The sequence below is a fragment of the Manihot esculenta genome, chromosome 5 (genome assembly GCF_001659605.2).
Source record: "Manihot esculenta cultivar AM560-2 chromosome 5, M.esculenta_v8, whole genome shotgun sequence".
In the NCBI taxonomy this organism is placed as follows: Eukaryota; Viridiplantae; Streptophyta; class Magnoliopsida; order Malpighiales; family Euphorbiaceae; genus Manihot; species Manihot esculenta.
Window position 1 is genome coordinate 32,367,546 of NC_035165.2, and position 16,131 is coordinate 32,383,676.

At 30.4% G+C, this 16,131-nt stretch overlaps 2 protein-coding genes and 1 long non-coding RNA gene across 4 annotated transcripts in view; 1 reads left to right on the plus strand and 2 right to left on the minus strand.

The window, feature by feature from the left end:
- The window catches only part of LOC110615188, a 39,740-nt gene that overhangs the window by 11,276 nt on the left and 12,333 nt on the right, over positions 1–16,131 (plus strand). The window lies entirely within an intron of this gene.
- LOC122723612 lies at positions 3,180–3,883 on the minus strand. The gene is made up of 2 exons (XR_006350598.1): positions 3,827–3,883; positions 3,180–3,382 (listed from the first exon to the last, which is right to left on the minus strand). It is a non-coding gene; the product is annotated as an uncharacterized LOC122723612 (long non-coding RNA).
- On the minus strand, positions 4,802–6,617 carry LOC122723611 (pentatricopeptide repeat-containing protein At4g14190, chloroplastic-like; the record flags this gene model as incomplete). The annotated part of the gene is made up of 2 exons (XM_043956349.1): positions 5,941–6,617; positions 4,802–5,635 (listed from the first exon to the last, which is right to left on the minus strand). Coding segments are annotated over exons 1-2 (1,209 nt in total), but the record flags the coding sequence as incomplete, so codon positions are not given.

The window sequence follows — 16,131 nt, forward strand, 5'->3', positions numbered from 1 at the left end:
TTAATAAGATTTTAAAATTATAAAATAATTATTTTTAAAGTGGAAGACAATTTCTTTTAAAATAATTTAATTTTTTATTTGATTAAAAACATTTTTTTTTGTTGATAATTTTTTAACTACGCCAAACATCATGAAATACAGAAAAATGGAATCTACAATAAGAATATTTCTCACATTATTACTTAAATTTATTTATGATTTAAAAAATTGCACCAGAACAGGACGTAATTTATTTATTTATTTTATGATTAAATATATTACTTATGAAATATTAAAAAATAATTTAAAACAATATTTAACATAATTTAACTTTAAAAAATAATAAAATTATTTATTTTGTTTAAATTATACTAATATTTAAAATGCGTTTTAAAAAATTAATAATATATAGATTAATTTAAAATTTAATTGTCTTGACTAAAAGAATATGTAATACATTTAGTGTAATAAATTCAAATCTCTATTCCCATCTCCTAAAGAAAATTTATTAATAAAATAAATAATTATTAAAAAAATTTTATATTTTTAATTTTTTTTATAATTTTATTTTAAAATTTAAATTATTATCAATTTTACTTTAAAATTAAAAAATGTGATATGTTGATACAACGATGACATCTCAAATTACATGATAATTCTGTTAAATTTTAATGGTCTAAATAATAACATGTTACGATTGAAATAATTTTAAAAATTTAAGATTTAATGATAAAAAAATATAGAGTATAATTGTAATAAAATTAAAAATAGAGATTTTTTTTTATTAGAGTTAGTATATGCTCTAATTTAATATAAAAATAATTTCAATTTTTTAAAAAAATTAAAAATTAAAAATTTTAACTACACTTATTCTATGTTAATTTGATAATTATGCTTTATTTTACTTATTTAAAGTGAAAATATATTATTAGTTATATTTTTTTTAACTTGTAATTAACATAATAATAATAATAATAATAATAATATGTAATATTATATAATATTACATAATTATAATAACGTATATTGCAATGTTAATGAAAAACGTAATTGTAGCTAAAAATAAATGAAAATAAAAAACTAAATACACCTTGTTCCTAAGCTTTTGGAGCTAAATAATGCATGGTATTTGATGAAGTTCGAGCCCCTGGAGTGATTAAGATTAAAACGAATAGACAGAGATTTTTTAGGGTTTAGAAAAGAATGCTAGATGGTAAATAAGGATAGTAATGAAATTGGTTAATATTTTTGGGGAGACTAAGATTTTCACCTAACAGTAATGGAGAATTTACAAGATATAGAGTGATTTCCTTTTTCAAGAACCGCAGAAGTATGTATTTTTACGTTATACATCTGCGATATGTCCTTTTAAAAGGAATAATTGTATTTTTAATAAATTTTTTAAACGGTTTATTAATAGTGAACAGTTGGCTCATTAATATTTAACCGGTTAAAACTATGTCATATCCGATCTATATGTTATATTAGAGTTGGCACAACACGCGCATTTAAGGTATCATATGAACTCTAGAGGATAAAGGACGAAGGTTTGACATTTCACATGTCGAAATATGAGTGCCTTCTGAATTCAAAATTATAGATCCTTTGCAAGTCGTGTTTCATATCGGTTCAGTCAAGATTAACAACCCTAATTTATAATTGAGAGATAATACACGTGTGATTTTCAAAAAATTCACATTTTATATGTTATGAGTATTTGACATGAGAACTTTTTTTTTCCAGAAATTTAGTGCTCTCTAACATGCTAGAATAGAAGAAAACTAAGCCAAATAGAGTATAAAAAAGGGGAAAACAAAGAAGAAAAAGAAAAGAAAAGAAAAGAAAAGAAAGCTAATTTTCACATGTTACTTTGTTCATAACCTAGCTCATGTGCATAATTTTTCATATGAAATGTATTGATAAGTGGGTTGAATAATATATCCACATGTTACATTCGTTGTTAAGGTTTTATCTTCTTGTCTGCTTTTGACAGTAAATAGACAAGATTTCTAGTAAGCTTTTCAAGAGAACATGTTCAAATTGAAGCTAGTAGATGAAAAGCATAATATGGGTTTACTGGTCTTCTATAGCTTCTAGAATTGAACCAATCATAGCTTAGCTTTCAACAAAAGAGAATGAAATACATAAGTTATATAAATATGAGTTAATGACAAAAAAAAATTGTATTTTTTATTTTGTAATGATTATATTTTATATTTTTTTAATAATTAAAATTTAAATTATACTTAAAAACTAATATAATTATCAGTTCATTTCCTACATTAATACCACGTTAGCTTACTTGTGCCATTAAAAATTAACAGAATTATCACGTGACTTTCTACATTTGTAACATCCTAAAAAAAAATAAATAATAATAATAAGGATAATAAAATAAAATAAAATTAAATAAATAATAAATAAAAAGAATAAGAAAAAAAAAAGAGAAAAAGAAAAAAATAGATAAATTAAATTATAATTTAAAGACAAGGGGCTCATTTATAACCACTCAAACAAATAAATTTTATAAAAAAAGAAAAAGAAAAAGAGAGGAAGAAAGAAAAGAAAACGTTAGAAGAAGAACACTGTAACAGCCCGAAAATCGATACCCCTCTGTAACGGCTCCAAACTGTTCGGCGCTAGGATCCAGATCGGCTTAAGACCTCCTAGACCCGTAGCAAGCCTGCTACTGAACTCTGTGTACCTAATCAATCCCATACATGATCCAACTAGAACACTAGCTTTGAAAACCTTTTCTGTAAAACCACTAGGCTTAACCTTAAAACCACAGCCGTCAAGGCCTACACCAGTGATCTACAGCTGAAAACATAGAACCCACTCTTTTAGGGTCGGCATATTACAGGCTAGCCTTACTTTCTGTTATGGGTCAAGGGGTTTTATACCCTTTCTTCCCTCTCAAAATGGGTCAAGGGGTTTTATACCCTTTCTTCCCTGATCACTGGAGTTTTATAAACACAGCATACGTTAAGCCTAGTTTGACACATTTCTCATCAAGAAACGTAAAACAGGATACATGCATAAACTAGGGATTCAGCATACACTGGGCAAAGCACAACTCTAGACATTATCTCATTATACTCTATCTCTTTACCATATGCTCTTTCCATGCATAACCTGTATATACATCATGCTAAAACATCATGTCCATACATCATGTCCACGACTATACTATACACACATACATAACATAACATAACATAACATAACATATCATCCTTAGATCTTTACATCATCTTGCATAAACAGATACATCAAGCTGCTCTCATACATATACATGCCACGCTATCAAAACCTAGCTATGCTAGTACAGCCAAACACGGCAACCCATGCTTACACTCTGCTTTTCCCATAGCTCACTCTGCTGAACGCTGGCCCTGCAAAACTGGGGTTAAGGGAATGGGGTGAGCTACTAGAGCCCAGTGAGTAGAAACCATAAAACAGTTTAGTCATTACATGCTTTCATGGAATGTGTCACAGCACAAACATTTCACATCTCGGATTAGACATGATCCCAGAATTCCCTCTGTCGGTGCCCGGTCCCTACGGACTCCCAGGTCACTACATGTACTAGAGCCCGGCCCCTAACTGCAGAGCTCCCAAAGGTCTTATCTAGACATAACAGGTAGCGGGCTACTGAGATCGCCTTGGTCCATCCCATCAACAATAATAATGCAATGCAGCATATTCGTGATCTCTAATGCAGTACAACCTAGTATCATATGGCATCCATGATGCGTGTCTCATGCTCATACTATCACTATCTTTAACCATTCGCTTGAAAACATGCATAGTTAGCTTTAAAACATGCATAGTTAGTTCTACTCACCTGAAGCCAAGCTGTGGCTAACTCTGGGCCAACTCTCACACTGGAGCTAAACACCTCGCCTCAGGTCTGATCCTACACAGGTGGACTCACATGAGGTGCCAAACAATGCTAACATAACTCTAAAACATCCCCTCAACAACTCCCCAAAAACCCCCTAAAAGATCCTAGACCAATCACACAAAGCATGCAAAAGAAGGCTGGGCAGGACACTTTCGGCGGCAGGTTCGGCGGCCGAATGTCCTCTCCAAAGACGAAACTCGCCTACTTTCGGCGGCCGAATCTCCTCTTTCGGCGGCCGAAGCCTTCGGGGGCAAGGTTCGGGGGCCAAAACACACTCTAGAGACGAAAGTCTCTAACCTTCGGCGGCACCTTCGGCGGCCGAACCTCCCCTCCAGAGACGAAAGTCCAATCCTTCGGGAGCAGGTTGAGGCAGCCGAAACCACCTCCTCACCACGTTCGGCGGCCGAACCCTCCTTCGGCGGCCGAAGCTGGGTTCTCCAGTTAGGCAGAACCTAACTCACCTCATGCACAACTTCCCCCAAACCTCACTCAACATGCATCTCAACACACATAGCTGCATATACTCAAATATATGCACAAAGGGGTCCAAAACTACCTAAAAACCCCAACAAACAACACCCATAACACATAAACATACTCATGCATAAAAACCCTCAAAAATATCCTTTGACCCCTAACCATGCAACTCTACCCTTTCCCTCCATAAAACTTGCTTAAAACACTATAAAACATAAGGATCAACACTTACCTCTTCAAGAACAAAGGCTGGTGTGATCCTAGCTTCAAAACATGGAGAAACCAAGCTCCTCAAGCTTCAAGCTCCACAACTTTCTCTTTTTACTCAAAACCTTCAAAACCAAGTGAAAACTCATGAAAACCTTGCAAGATTTGAGGAAATATCATGAAAACATCCAAGGAGAACCTAAACCCCACCTTGACCACAAAGAGAGCTTCCAGCTCCCTCCATGGCCGGTCAAAGGGGCCTTTATAGGTGGCCAACCGCCTTTCCTTCGGCTGCCGAAACTGTATGCAAAACCATACAACGTTCGGCGGCCGAACTTGGAATTTCGGAATTTCTGAACACGCACTAGAAAGGAGGTGCAGACACCAAACAATATCAGTTTTACCACTTCGAGATGAAAGATCATCTCCTAGGTCATCTAATCTTGAAAACATGAGATTTTCAATATAAATCACAGCTATTTTTCTTATTAAATCTTCCTTTAAAGTGGCTTTGGATTTCCGCACCCATCTTAAAACCTTATCTATCTTTTCTACTATTCCAAAGTTCACATAAGCCTCAAGCATGGCAATCAAAGTACACGATTGCAAGTCCATCCTTTTTGTTCTCATAGATTGATATAATCTTTCCATTTTTGTAAGCAACCCAGCTTGTGCAAATTCTCGGATAAGTAAATTATAAGTAAAGCAGTCAGGCGAACACCCATCTATCTCCATTTGCTTCAAGCACATACCCATTTCATCATACATTTTGTACTTTCCATAAGCCTGAATCAAACCATCATAGGTATCACTTTCTGATGACAAATTAATTTCTTTCATCTGATTAAGGTAAAACAAGGCATCATCAAACTTCCCGTTACTTGCATAACCATGAATCAAGGAATTGAATATTTGTAGGGAAGGACTCAAACCAAAACTCTTCATTTCTATGAATGTCAAAGATGCATCTTCCATTATACCTTCTTCACATAATAAATTTATAATCTTCTCATAGTTGAATTCATTAATTCGTGATTTCTCTATGTTCTTCCAAGTGTCAAACACCTGCATAAATATCTTCAAGTTTTCAGATATTTGATAAAACTAACAATTTACATCAATAACAATATACGAATTATTTCCAACAACCTCACATCCTTCAATCCAACCATCCATAGTAGTAATAGCTAGAAGGGGTTACAATTCCATTGTTTCTTTCAATCCTTGCCACCCTCCCACAGGCAAAACAAAAAAGGGTAAAGAGATAGAGAGACCAAAAATACTCTTCTTTTTCAACTTTCCAGTTTCTTGCTGATTTATCATAAACCACACAAGAATTTTTTACACAGAGAGAGAGAGAGAGAGTATACCTGAAGAATCTCCTTTGTTCTGGAGGATTGTTTAAGGAATCTGATGACAGCCCAAAAGTGGTCTTTGGACCAATCTCCATCATCCTGAAGCATTTCCAAAGGGCAAGAGCCCTTCTTGTTGAGCTTAGCAAGCAAGATTTTTAGCCTTTTGTGTTCATGGTAGCTCTCAACAAGAAGGGTTCTGTGCTTTGTGGAATTATCTTGAGGAATCGTATGAGGTGGAGCTGATGAGTGGAGACAAGACAAGGGTTTTGGGAGTAGGGAGAAGGGTTTTTGGATTAGGGTTTTGGAGGAGAGCACTCTGTTATTGTCGCTCTTAAATTTCCATGTAAAGAATATCTTGAAATTATTTTGCAGAGCACATATGTCATCCATCAGCTATGCAAAACCTATGACCGAATCTGCTAAAATCAAATTTATTTTCCAATGTGAAGCTTTACGGATAGAAATAGAGATGCACCTGTTGGACACATCAGATAAGCAAGTTTTTTGGCACTAACCGTAAATCTTGCTGGAAGGAATTATTGGACTTAGATTTGCTAAGTAAACATGGACATGGGTTTAAAAATGGTCCATTTGCTAAAGTTTTGAACTTGAAAGAAGAATGGTCTGATGCCCATTTATGGGTCCCATGTGATAAGATGACTAATTTACGACTTTACGTGGTTTTAATTCATATTAAGATGACACATGGCAGTCCATTAAGCCACCAATTGTTGACTTAATGAAGTTTAGTGGACATGTGTCCACCTTAATACATGCTTTCGTTTAAAAGGAATGAAGAAGCTAGGTGGTCTTCTTGTTGCCGTGGGTGGTGCCGTGCGAAAGCTTTCCATGCTTTTTTTTTTTTTTTTTTTGCATGTTTCGAGCATAAATTATCCATTCTCTTCCATTCCATTTCTTGCACTAAATTTGTTGTTGAATTCAAGACATTGAGGAAAAGCTCATCCATTCCAACATTGTAGCAATTAACAATCTTCCTTGTTTTGGTTGGCTAAAAACGAGAAGAGTAAAGGGAGAGATTAATTGATGCAATTTGGAGTTCTTCAAGGTTTAATTAGAATGGGACTAACATTAAAGAGCTACATTTGGAGTTTTAGACTTTTTTACTTTTAGTAGAGAGAAAATCTTCTCTTACCGTTTTTTTTTTTCTTGAGCTTTAGGCTCTTCTTCTATCGGCTGTGTCTGGCCTTCCTTCGCACCATCTAGAGAAAAGCCTTTCTTCCTCTAACTAGGGGAAAGCCTCTCTTCCTTTGACTCGGTGATGGATTTTCTCTTCCAATCACCGGGTTGGGGTGTATATATTTATTCCTTCCTTTTGCTTTGTTTTTTTCTGTGTTTTGAGTCTATAGAGCTTCTATTTCATAAGGATTTATATGGCTGTATTTGTGATTCCTTACTTTCTTGTGTTGGTTTTATTAGATCTAATGGTTGCATGTTGTTTTACAGGTTCCTCCATCATTTTTGGGCTTCGTATGTGTTCCTTTGTTTTATTTTACTTTAGTGAGACTAAATCGGAGATGGAGTCTTAGCATTTCTGAAGTCCCTTAGTCGTTCTTGCTTCTAAGACGGCCGACCTTCAAAGACACAAAAAGCATTCGTGAAGCACTACTTGGTTCCCTCTCTGGAGCTTTCAATGACGGATTTGGCTTGATTTTCTTCTCTGGAGCTGAGCTTCTTTGCACCTGTAGCGTCGTTTTTGGTGGAGCCTCTTGTTCTTCAATTTGTGGCTAGCTTCGGCTTTGGTGGCGAGATTTGGTTGCAGCTATAGGTTCGTTTGGTAGTAGATCTGCTTTTGCATGTCTATACCTTGATGGGTTAGATCTCTTTTAGAAGAAGAAGAGCACTTTCTCAATTTTTCTGAAGGCCTTCTGAGGGTGGTCCTTGGCCGGAGTGTTGTGGCGGCAACAAGTTCCATACAATGCTACTAGAGTTCTGTGTTTGAGTGGGTCGGATTTTGTTGTATTGGGCCTTTATTTATTGTTTTTTCTATGTTTTTCAAGCCTTTTCAATGTGCATTGGGTTGAGTCTTTTTTATGAATGTAATCTGCCTTTTTTTTATAAAAAAAAAAAAAAAACTCTAAGAAAAACTGCAGTACAAGAGTAATTTTATAATCGTGATATTGTATAGCTTTCTTATTTTACACTAAATTATTGCTAACGAATAAAAGGTACAAAAATATATATATTCTTTGGAAATTTTAGGTTTGCATTTATGTGAATAAAACTAATTCATGTCACATTAGTAATTTACACAGTTAAAATAAAATTTACATTTATTTTATCACAACTAAATATTTGTGCTCTTAAAAGTGGTATAAGAGCCATTCCATTAACAAATTTATTATTTTGTATTTTGGCATATTTCATAAGTTTGTAAATAAATCAAACCGTGAGATATTCAAAATTTAATTTGATACAAGTTTAATCAGATTTGACTCAACCTTGATTTTAGAATCAAGTTTTTAAGTTTGTTTAGTACAAGGTAAACTTTAACTCCAAAGCTCATGAACTTGGTTCGAACGGGCTCACGAATAATATTAAATGAACCTCAATGAACTTGGTTCGAACAGACTTGTGAATAGTATCATTAAGTATACTGATATTAATGTTATTCGTGAATAATCTCGTTAAGTATATTGATATTAATTTTATTCGTGAATTGTCTCGTTAAGTATACTGAAATTAATGTTTTAAGCATATTGATATTAATGTTATTCGTGAATAATCTCGTTAAGTATATTAAGATTAATGTTTTAAGCATACTGAGATTAGTGTTATAATTGAATTAAACTCAAATCTTGTATAAACTTTTATGAGCTAAACCTAAGTTTTCTGAATTCATAGTTTAATTATATTCTTAAAACTCAAGGATATTTAGATAGTTAAATTTAAAAGTTTATTCTTTATAAATTTTCGGGTTAACTTGAATATGTACTTATTTAGTTTAGATTGTTTAGTTTTAAATTAAAAATTATTATACTTGTAAATAAATTGAACTAATCGAGACTAAATTTAATAAAAACTCAATTCGTTTAAATTTATTTGCTAAACGAACTAAATTTGAATTTATTAATATCTGGTTTAAATTCAAAATGAATACTGCTCGAGTTCGAAATGAGTAAACTTTGGATTCGGATCGAATTCAAAAAAATTTTAACAAATTAAATTTAAACTTTTCAAAATTCAGTTCGGTTTAAATCATTTAAACTCTTAATATTTGGGAATTGATTGACGATAAGCACTGGTTAGACCATGTTTCTCCTTTTTATGAAAAATTAAAATGTTTAATTTTATTCTTTCATCCTTCATTACCTTTACAAATATGATTTCTAAAATATTAAATTAATTTAACATGTGATGTTAAATAGTAAATTTGTTTTATTTTCATGGTTTTAATATATTTTGAATGTACTTAAGTATGATAGGTGATCATGGACTTCAAGAAACGCAATATGCTCATTTTCCCTTGTGCTAAAAAATGTATAGTATAGAATTAATTTGTAATTTGAAAATTGGTGAAACACTAACTGTGTGGAGTTGAATGGGAGCCAGCTTCAAGGAGTTTTGAAAATCTGCTTTTTTAACTATTGTGTTAGATGAATGTGAATCTAGGATAGCTCTTGACATTAGTCTTGGTGGCTTGATCTGATATTGTTTTAGTACACTCTATAATCACGTTTTTTACATTAATTATATAAAATATATATATTTTTAATGTGTATATTGATACATAGATAATATGGCTAATGTGCAAAGTGAGATCTTAATAGTAATTAGGCTTATCAAAAGAAAAACTTCTACGTAACTTTAAGTTAATGGCTCACCATTAGAAACAATTATTCATGAATTTTCAATAGTTATATTGTCCGGCTATAGACAATTATTTAGGATGAAAATGCAAGATGGGACTGATGTAGGCACTCATGTCCATAAGATGATCAGGTTGAGAAAGCAGCTTGAGAGTCTGGAATTTACTATGGATGTATGCTACAAGTGGATTTGATCCTCTAGTCTCTTCTTGATTCCTTTGGTAATTTTGTTACCAATTTCCATATGAACAAGATTGAATGTACACTAGATGAGTTGCTAAAATCATTTGGTTACCACACAAAAGAATTTAGCAAGTCATAAGGGTAAAGAGGTCACTTTTATTGCCACTTACCGTAGACCGGAAAAGGACCAACAAGAAGAAAGGTTCAAAGACCTCACTCCTTAGTCCTTCTAGTAAAGTTGGGTAAGAAAAAGCCTAAGAAAAAAAGATAGCAACCACCCCAGCTTATAAAGGAAAGTGTTTCCACTGTCAGACAGATGGTGGACACCGGAAAAGAAAATATCCCCTGTCCCTGGAAATTGTGAAAGACAAGAAGTTGAAGCCTTCTGAAGGTATGTCTACTTTTTGTTATTCTGAGATTATTAGTACTTTTAGTTCATCTTCCTGAATAATTGATATTGGTGTTAGTTTTCCTGTTTGTAATAATTTGTAGGAACTAGTAGACAATAGGAGCCTGGATAAAGATCATGTCATTTTGAAAATAGGCAATGGAGTAAATGTTGCAACTTTAGTTATAGGTTATGCTACATACATAAACTATATGCCCAGTGTTTATGTAAATATAATATCTATTTCTAGTTTAACTAGCAATAATTATGAATTTCATTTCTTGAATGGTTAATGTAATATTTATTTAAGAAGTAAATTAGTCGGTACTGGATATATAAAGAGTGGCCAATATTATAATATTATAAGTCATCTTATAATAAATTCTAAACATTTTTTACATTTAAGGTTAGATCGTAGAAAAAAAAAGAAAGAATTAATAAATTGGTTAAAGTGAAAATTTTATCTCAAATGGGTTTAGAACCAATACCAACTTCTGAAACTTGTCTTCAATGAAAAATAATCAGATCATCATTTATGGGATAAATCAAAAGAGCTAAAGATATATTAGAAATTGATCATACAGATGTTTGTGGAGGTTTTTCTACTTCATTACCTATATTTGTTGAAACACAAATTTTGAGCCATTTGATAAGTTTAAGGAGTTTAAAACTAAAGCGTAAAACCAAACCGGAGAGATTATTAAAATCCTCATATCTAATAGATTGACTTTACACTAACTGAGTCTACATTATCCTCATTGAAAATAAAGTCCATGTAATCATCATTGTTGTGTTCCTATCACTCTTTCATTTCCAAAGTTCTCAATTGCATTGCTACCTTTCATATTAGGATTTGGATCTAATGGGCTGATTATATTGGATAATGATGGAAATAATTGACTAATGCAAGGTATATCCGTCCCATGCTCACTGTAAATGTAAATTTCTTTAATCACATTCAAATAAGAAAATATTATCGTTAGTGATCTATCATCCGTTATTAAGAACATTCCTTTTTTAATGGGCTTAAATGATTTTGTCATCTAGATTTTTTTCACATTTTAGTACTTCAATACATTCTCAAATAAATCTATCATATCCCAAACTCCCAGATAATCAGGATTAAAATTATTCTTTATATATAGGTCACCATATAAACTCCCCATCTCTTTTTATAAATTTACCCCTTATGGTGAAACACTAGACAGACCCATCTATACAGATATCTTAAAAAAAAGATAAAAAGAAAAAAGCACAAACAAAGGAAACAAAAAAATAAACAAACATTAGAGTATTGAATTAGAATAAAATAATATCACTATCAACACAAATGTCTTTCGCAAGCAAAACACTATTATTAAGAAAAGAAACATAAGTTTTAGGGACCACCAATGCAATAACTTACATTGTAAGAAAATATAGACAAACAAACAATATTTCTAGAAGAACAAATAAAAAATTACGCTCCAATACTATTTTACTGCAACTAAATTGCATATATTAACATATACATCCAACAATTCAAGTATAATATCATACATAGATATTGACAAGCTACTTATCAAGAGCAATAAATGATAATTTCTTGTTAAGGTGTGCCAAGCTACACATCAATCAAACAAATCAATGAGGTCAAGAGAATTTTAAAGTTTTTAAAGATTAAGGATGCTTTACGGTGGATCAAAGAGTAACACCGATGAATTTAAACATTTTTTTAGGATTTATTAATTAACGAGACTCGTCTTAGTAGAAAAAATTCTGCCATATAACAGGATTTAACGATATGGTTTAAACGGATTGTACTGTTTAAACAAGAGCGATATTGAAAAAAAAAATTATTAAAAATTTATATAACTATTTAAATATTTGTCAGAAATTTAAAAGAACCGAAAAGATAAAAAACAGATTGTACAAGACCAAGTGGCAGAGAAGTCGTCCAAAGATCACATTGCAAACATTGTAACAAAAGATTTGCCACGTATATAACATTATCATCTTAGACAATAATTAACAATTCTATTGCTTAAGTTTTGATCTGTAATTTTGATTGTATAGATTAAATATTTTTGTTAAATTTAAATCAATTTATATTAAAATAAATAAATAATTTTAACATGGAATTGTTAAAGAATAATTTTTTTTTTAATTTTACAAATAACCTATTTAACATGCTTCGTTTGTTGTTTTCCTTTACAATGAGGACATTGTTTTCCCTTAAAAAACATGGAATTTTTTAATCCTGTGTGCTATGAGCTGTGTTTCCAAATTCTAGCATCATTTTCATTTTGGTTTCTTTCTTTTTCTATACTTTTATTTGCTTCGTTCTCAATAAAGACATTCTTTTTAATGAAAATAATTAATTTATAATAAAATAATAATATAAATAAATTTAATAATAATGAAATAAATCTAAAAATAACAATATCCTTCCTAATTTCAGGTGGCTATTGTAATCCCTAGATTGAATAAACATTTTATAATTAATTATAATTACTGTAAGTCTAATTTACTATAGGTTATATTTTTTTAATTTTATAACTTTCGCAATTATTACATTTTTATATACATACTATTAATGGCTAATAGACAAGGCCGACACTGTCACCATCGGCATTAATTGTTACTTATCTAACTCATGTGATCAAGCTAAGCAATTTTTTTCCAATTATATATATTATATATTTATATAATTTGAAATTAATCAAATTAAAATAATGAGTTATTGAATATTTAAATTTATAAAAAAATTTTATAATTAAATATAAATTATCCATATCATTTAAAACTTGTTAAAAAAAATTCACTTATTGTTAATTTTTTGAAAAATAATTTGTATTTAAAAATTATTTTTATTAAAGATATTTTTAATAAAATAATTTACTTTTTATTACTGATGACCGCCGGACTTCCTTTACTCTAAGCGAGGCCGGGTTCAAGAGAAGAATAATGGCCCAAAGCCTATCAAGTCCTCCTTAAGTAAGATCGATCCAGCGTTTCAAGTCTTGATCCGGACATGCGGGGTAGGCCAGATCCACCATGAGCCCGGATTCAATAAGAATAAGTCCAGCCAGTGAAGTGAAGCGGGAGAGAATAGTAGGCCCAAACGCCTTGTAGCCCTACCCGCATGCGCACTAGAGAGAATTAAATGGCCGTCTGGCGTGGAGAGGGGTCTGACACATCCGTATATACGAGCCTGAGTGACATAAACAGGTAGCATAATAGCAGGAACGGAGGCAAGTAAAAAGGGGGGTTTTCTCTTTCCGAGGATCGGCTTCTTTTCTCCTTCCTGGACTCCATTTTTATTTTTTCTCGGCAACTCTTGCCTAAATATACTACTCTTATTCATAAAATCTGACTTGAATGTCGGAGGGTCTCCACCGGGGCATTTCCGGTAGATTCCTGGCCGTTTTTCCTTATTTTGTAGGTCCTTTTATCAAATAGAACATTGAGAGACTCATTTGATGGATCCATATGATGGACCAGGAAGAAAACCAGATATATCATGATCGATCATGGAACAGGAGGAGAAAAAGATTTATCAATTACTTATTTTATAATTTAAAAAATAAAAATATTAATAAATTTACATATAATAGTATTAATAAGATTTTAAAATTATAAAATAATTACTTTTTTTTAAAGTGGAAGACAATTTCTTTTAAAATAATTTAATTTTTTATTTGATTAAATTTTTTTTTGTTGATAAGTTTTTAGCTACGCCAAACATCATGAAATGCAGAAAAATGGAATCTACAATAAGAATATTTCTCACATTATTACTTAAATTTATTTATTTATTTATGATTTAAAAAATTGCACCAGACACAGGACGTAATTTATTTATTTCTTTCATGATTAAATATATTACTTATGAAACATTAAAAAATAATTTAAAACAATATTTCACCTGATTTAACTTTAAAAAATAATAAAATTATTTTTTTTAAATTATACTAATATTTAAAATACATTTTAAAAAATTAATAATATATTGATTAATTTAGAATTTAATTGTCTTGACTAAAAGAATATGTAATACAGTTAGTGTAATAAATTCAAATCTCTATTCCCATCTCCTAAAAAAAATTATTAATAAAATAAATAATTATTAAAAAAAATCTATATTTTTAATTTTTTTATAATTTTATTTTAAAATTTAAATTATTATCAATTTTACTTTAAAATTAAAAAATGCGATATGTTGATACAGCGTTGGCATGTCAAATTACATAGTAATTCTGTTAAAATTTAACGGTCTAAATAATAATATGTTATGATTGAAATAATTTTAAAAATTTAAAATTTAATTATAAAAAAATATAAAGTATAATTGTAATAAAATTAAAAATACAGATTTTTTTTTAATTAGTGTTAGTATATGCTCTAATTTAATATAAAAATAATTTTAATTTTTTAAAAAAATTAAAAATTAAAAATTTTAACTACACTTATTCTATGTTAATTTGATAATTATGCTTTATTTTACTTATTTAAAGTAAAAATATATTATTAGTTATATTTTTTTAAACTTGTAATAACATAATAATAATAATATGTAATATTATATAATATTACATAATTATAATAACGTATATTGCAATGTTAATGAAAAACGTAATTGTAGCTAAAAATAAATGAAAATAAAAAACTAAATACACCTTGTTCCTAAGCTTTTGGAGCTAAATAATGCATGGTATTTGATGAAGTTCGAGCCCCTGGAGTGATTAAGATTAAAACGCATAGATAGAGATTTTTTAGGGTTTAGAAAAGAATGCTAGATGGTAACAAGGATAGTAATGAAATTGGTTAATATTTTTGGAGAGACTAAGATTTTCACCTAAGAGTAATGGAGAATTTACAAGATAAAGAGTGATTTCCTTTTTCAAGAACGGCTGGAGTATGTATTTTTACGTCATACATCTGCGGTATGTCCTTTTAAAAGGAATAATTGTATTTTTAACAAATTTTTTAAACAGTTTATTAATAGTGGACAGTTGGCTCATTAATATTTAACCTATTAAAACTATGTCATGTCCATCTATATGTTATATTAAAGTTGGCACAACACGTGCATTTAAGGTATCATATGAACTCTAAAAAATAAAGGTCGGAGGTTTGGCATTTCACATGTCGAAATATGAGTGCCTTCCGAATCCAAAATTATAAATTCTTTGTAAGTCGTACTTCATATCGGTTCAGTCAAGATTAACAACTCTAATTTATAATTGGGAGATAATACACGTGTGATTTTCAAAGAATTTGCATTTTATATGTTGTCAGTATTTGATATGAGAACTTTTTTTTGAGAAACTTAGTGCTCTCAACATGCAAGAATTGAAGAAAACTAAGCTAAATAGAGTATAAAAAAGGGAAAAACAAGAAGAAAAAGAAAAGAAAAGAAAGCTAATTTTCACATGTTACTTTGTTCATAACCTAGCTCATGTGCATAATTTTTCATATGAAATGTATTGATAAGTGGGTTGAATAATATATCCACATGTTACATTCGTTGTTAAGGTTTTATCTTCTTGTCTGCTTTTGACAGTAAATAGACAAGATTTATAGTAAGCTTTTAAAGAGAACATGTTCAAATTGAAGCTAGTAGATGAAAAGCATAATATGGGTTTACTGGTCTTCTATAGCTCCTAGAATTGGACCAATCATAGCTTAGCTTTCAACAAAAGAGAATGAAATACATAAGTTATATAAATATGAGTTTAATGACAAAAAAAAATTGTATTTTTTATTTTGTTATGATTATATTTTATATTTTTTTAATAATTAAATTTTAAATTATACTTAAAAACT